This window comes from Brassica oleracea, unplaced genomic scaffold (assembly GCF_000695525.1).
Source record: "Brassica oleracea var. oleracea cultivar TO1000 unplaced genomic scaffold, BOL UnpScaffold01213, whole genome shotgun sequence".
Taxonomy (NCBI): Eukaryota; Viridiplantae; Streptophyta; class Magnoliopsida; order Brassicales; family Brassicaceae; genus Brassica; species Brassica oleracea.
The window spans coordinates 15,500-20,598 of NW_013617764.1; the positions used below are offsets into that span (position 1 = coordinate 15,500).

Consider the following 5,099-nt stretch of genomic DNA (forward strand, 5'->3'; position numbering starts at 1 on the left):
TTGGTCCATAAGAAGGACGATGAAGAAGCCTTTGATTTTGATTTATTTTATACTAACCAGCCCAAAGATGGGTTATTTGGTTTTGTTGATTTGTTTTTCAGACAGGTTATGTTTTATACATGGTGGTACACGCATATCATAGCAACATCATCCAAGATTTCGTGTGTGTGTATTTGAGGTCGATGACTCAATATGTTCGATCAGATTGTGGCATGACCGATGGTAAAGAAGAACCAACTATCATGTTCGAGGACGAATCATATTCTGTCTAAGATCTTCATCACCCATGGATTGCAGAAAATTGGAGATGTCCAAGGGACCTTCAGTAATTTCCAAATCAGGGGGAGTAATGTGTGTTGTACTCTTTTTCCTTCACTATGTTGCTTTAATTTATATTAAATAATTTAGATGGAATGTTCCAATTGAGTTTTCCTGGTAAGGTTTTAATGAGGCAACATTAAAGCACATTACAAGCTCTAAATGGTTATGACATCCAAGGGGGAGTGTTATGAACCAGATTGTGGATGGCTCATAACCAAGAGATTATGATTTGTAATGTTTCCATTTATCTATGACGGTGTAATCTCCTATATAAGGAATCTCTATGTTATGAATAAAGATAGTTTTTTCCATTATTTTTATAACATTTTTCTAATTCTTATATTTGTAAAAACTATGAGTATATATGAATGTTGATTTATTTTAAATGAAACAAAATTTTGTAAATAAACAAAATGTAACTGATGTATTTTAACTACTTGCACAAAAAATATTATAGTAGTTGTAGCCACACTTAAACTGGTGTTTGGAAATAATTGTTTGATTTCTTGTCCCTTTATGCTATCTTAATGATTGTCTGATTATATTCAATATAGCTCCACGTATATACGAGAAAAAAATGCATAATCTCCGAAAAGTTTGCCCCACACTGACCTGAAAGTTGTTCTGAATTAGATTAAAATATTCGAGTAAACCAACGACATCGTTGTAGTTTCATCTTAGAAACTTTGTTTAGGATCAAAAAGAAATGAAAAATAATAACTGGAGTATTATATTACTCCCCCCATTTCATAAGAACAAGTCCATCGAGAGGATTCAAAAGGAGTTTCTCCTATTTAAGAAAATAAGAATTGTAAAAAAGCATGTGAAAAAATTGAAAAGTTCTCTCAACCAAAATTTTCAGATACTGGATTTGACGGCTGTCAATTTTTTGTTGGTGTTAATTTTCAAAGAAACTAAAAAGTAAATTTTTTATTAATTTTTCTTTTTTTATAGAAATTCAGGGAGTTTATTCCAATAATTAAACATATTTTATGTGGATTTTAAAATAATAAAATATACTAACATATTTTTATTTAATGTATAATTATTTAAATAAAAATGACTTAATTAAACATATATTGGTTAGAGTAAAGGATAAGAAAGAGATTGTATATGAAACAGTGCATTTGAAAATGTAGAATGACACTTTTTGAAACAAGAAAAAATGCTACTTTGTATGGAATATATGGTTACATTAATAGTTAATTACTAAATGGTAACATTAATAGTTAATGCAATCTATAGAAAGTAAAATTTAGGGTTAGGTAAATAAACTGAACCCGAAAACCCGAACTAAACCCGATCCGGTAAAAATGAATCCAAACCGATCCAAACCCGACATAAATATCAATGAATCTTGTTTTATGGTATTTCGGGTTATGAGTATTATCCGAACGGAACCCGAACCTAAATGGGTACCCGATAGAACCCCAAACATTCAAAATCTCAAAAGGAACTTGTACCAAACATGATTTTAATTCTTAATATATATCCAAATACACTAAAATATTATTGAACATTTAAAATAATTATCTATTATTTGAAGGTGGCTGTTGAAGCTTGAAGTTGTTAGATTTTGCTTTTATTTTCATTGAATAATGGTTCTCATTTCATAAAAACTTGGTTTTCGTTTTATGTTTTCATTTATTTGGTTTTCTTCCTATCAATAACTATGTTTAGTTTTCGTTTGATTTTGAATGATTACGTTTGATGTTTTTTCTTATTGTTGAATCGAGTTTACTTATGTTTTGGTTATAAAATATGTACAAATTAGGTATTTTAAAACCAAAGAACCGGTTTTATTTATGTTTTAGTTAAGAAGTAGGTACAAATCACGTACTTTTAAACCAAAAAACCTGATTAAGACTCAAACGCGAAAGTACATCGGATTGTACCGGTTCTTTGAAAATTTACTAACCCTGACCTGAACCCGATAGAACCGGAACCAGTTCCAAACCAAAATTTTATATAACTCAAATGGGATTGATTTTGATAAACCCGAAGAACCAAGATCCGATTGGATAAATCTGAAACCCGATTGAGACTCTGAATGTCCAGGCCTAAAATTAACTGACACAATATATATAAAGAAAATTAATTATATTTCTTTTTGGAGTTTGCTAGTGAAAATAGTTCAACATTAATCATTCAAAAGAATCAAAACACTAACATGTATTCGTGTTTTATTTACCAGTAATTAAGAAAAAAAATAGTGTTCTTTTCCTATAAATAATTCGTGAGGGTGTCTATAAAAGTTAATGTCCAGTCTAGCAAACCCAAAATTTTAGTTTAAAATTTACAAAATTAATATTGGAGCACTAATTAAGACACGGTGTCAAGTAACGGGCGTTAGCACCGACGAGGAAGGAGATGGTATAAAATACACACTAACAACATAAATTGCATAGTATTCATCACCATCATTCTCAGAAGTCACAAACAAACACACACAAGAGAGAGAAGGAGCAGTTACAAGTTTCTCTCGCCTGTCACGAGAACAATGGGTGAGTACAACAATCTTCTACTTCGATTTCATCTATTTCTGATTAATTGCGTGCTTAGGAGTTCGTTTTGACATTTCGGCGTCTGTTGATTGCATTTGATATGATCATAGTCACACAGAGGTCCACTTCCTCATCTGATGATTTTGCTTTCCACATTACCAATATTTTTTTCTTTAAACTTGTTTTGCTTAGATTCCAAGAAATTTAAGGAAAAAAAAATCGCTCTCAACGCTTTAAAATGAAGGAAACATGAGATTTTTCTAGCTGCATGTCTATTTTTTAAATGCAAGAAGCTTCAGCCATGATGAACAAAGCATCTTTTCTTCGTTGATTATTCCTTGACTATGCAAAAAAAAAAATAGTCTGGCCGTGTGTACAGTTTAATTTATCTCGTAGAGAAATTGAAAGTTGATTGATTATTATTATATTTATGTGCTTGATTATGCTTTAGAATATACTTTTTCCTTTAGAACAAAAGCTGTATTCGTATTTAAGGTCCCACGTTTGGTTAGCTTAATGCTTTTAAGAGAATACTTTAGATGGTTGGTTGAATTCTTGGTCATTTTCACTTGTATCTAAGCATACTTTAGTTTTTATACTGATAATCAAAATTTAGTTGTATATTGTCTTCAGTTGAGTATATCATTACTGAATCATATCATAAATACGATTGCAAGGTAGGTTTTATCTTACCGTCTCACATAGATTCTATGTAATATGATATACCAACTTTGAACATTCATGTGTCTACAATGTTTTAATATCCATTTTTACTTAACTATTTGGTGTTGCGACAGATATCTGCATGGATAAAGAGCCAGATGGTCTAGTGGTCTATGCTAATAGTGATTCTTGTGATCCAAACCAAGAAAATGTTTCTGTACTGCCTCCCTTAGATTCAGTATCACGCGACGAAGCCAATGGAAATACAGAGCTTCTATTAACAGAAGAGAACGTTGAAGTAAAAGAATATGATGTTAAAGAGTGTACTAATGAAATTCCAGCTGCTAAGCCATTGGAAGATGGCAATATGGAGATAGCTGCGTTGGGAAAGGAAGCTAAACGTGCGTTGAAAGCAGGTCGTTGGATTAACAAAAAAAGGAATACTGTTCCACAACCATTTGCTTTAGCTACTGAGAAGCGTGCTTCATCTACTACACGTTCGTTTACGGGTGAGTCTCATGGAGTAGCAGCTGTTTCGAAAATATATCCGGATGGGTATAGTAAAGTACAAAATCAGGCCACAAAGGTTAGAGTTTATGCTATTATGTTAACATATACTTTCTTGAATCGTAGTTTCTTTGTCTAGCTAACTGTAATGCTTATGGACTTATTGCGAGGGCAGGTACCTAGGAAACTCTTGCAGCCAAAAAACAAGAAGGTTTCTGATGAGGAAGATTCTTGCTCTGTTGCTTCTTAGTATGTTTCCTTCTCATCAGAATTTGTTATTGTTCAAAAAAAAAAATTGTTTATTTTCAACTTAAAGTTGCCTAGCTATTTCTCTACTGAACATGTGACTATCGTCGACAGTGCCAAATCAAGAACCATTGTCACCGCAGCTCCTTCGTTTCGATCCACTGAGCGTGCAGAGAAGAGGAAGGAGGTGACATAATATTCCATTTTTTCTGTTTTTAAAATTCTTTTGCATTGGCTATCAGTTGATTGTTGTTCTTTAGTTCTATATAAAACTGGAAGAGAAACACCAAGCCATGGAGGCTGAGAAAACGCAGAGCGAAGCAAGGAACAAGGAGGAAAATGATGCAGCCTTGAGGCAACTAAGAAAGAGTTTGATGTTCAAAGCAAACCCAATGCCCAAATTCTACCATGAGGGGGCTCCTCCAAAGGTTGAACTTAAGAAGGTAACACACAAGGTTCTCTTTCTTTATAAATATTCATAAAATAAAAGATTATTCATTCATAAGCTTTAAAACACTTTACGAGTTAACGTTGTTAACTAATTTGCAATATGACGGTGTATATGAATCCAGCCACCTCCAACACGAGCGAAGTCGCCAAAACTAGGGCGGAGGAACAGGAGGCGGCATGAAACGCGAAAGACTCTAATAGTGATCTCTAAAGAAGACCCTGATGATGAAACTGCACACAATGCTGACCAGATAAACCGGTTTGTTACAGAGGAAGAAGTGAACCAAAACAGTCTTTTGGTGACAAGGAACTGAGAGTTATGTTTCTGCTGTGAGAATGTGTGGGATGGCTTGTGTTTTTTTTAATTTTTTTTTTTTTTTTCCGACGATAATTTTATTGATTTTCATA

General features: G+C 32.9%; 1 protein-coding gene across 1 annotated transcript; it reads left to right on the plus strand.

Moving 5' to 3' along the window:
• Positions 1-2,617: 2,617 nt before the first annotated feature.
• Positions 2,618-5,098, plus strand: LOC106321086. Its single transcript, XM_013759403.1, has 6 exons — positions 2,618-2,825; positions 3,623-4,074; positions 4,171-4,244; positions 4,356-4,428; positions 4,502-4,684; positions 4,814-5,098. The coding sequence occupies exons 1-6, from the start codon at positions 2,822-2,824 to the stop codon at positions 5,003-5,005; spliced, it is 978 nt and encodes a 325-aa protein (XP_013614857.1). The 5' UTR covers positions 2,618-2,821; the 3' UTR covers positions 5,006-5,098.
• Position 5,099: the final 1 nt, after the last annotated feature.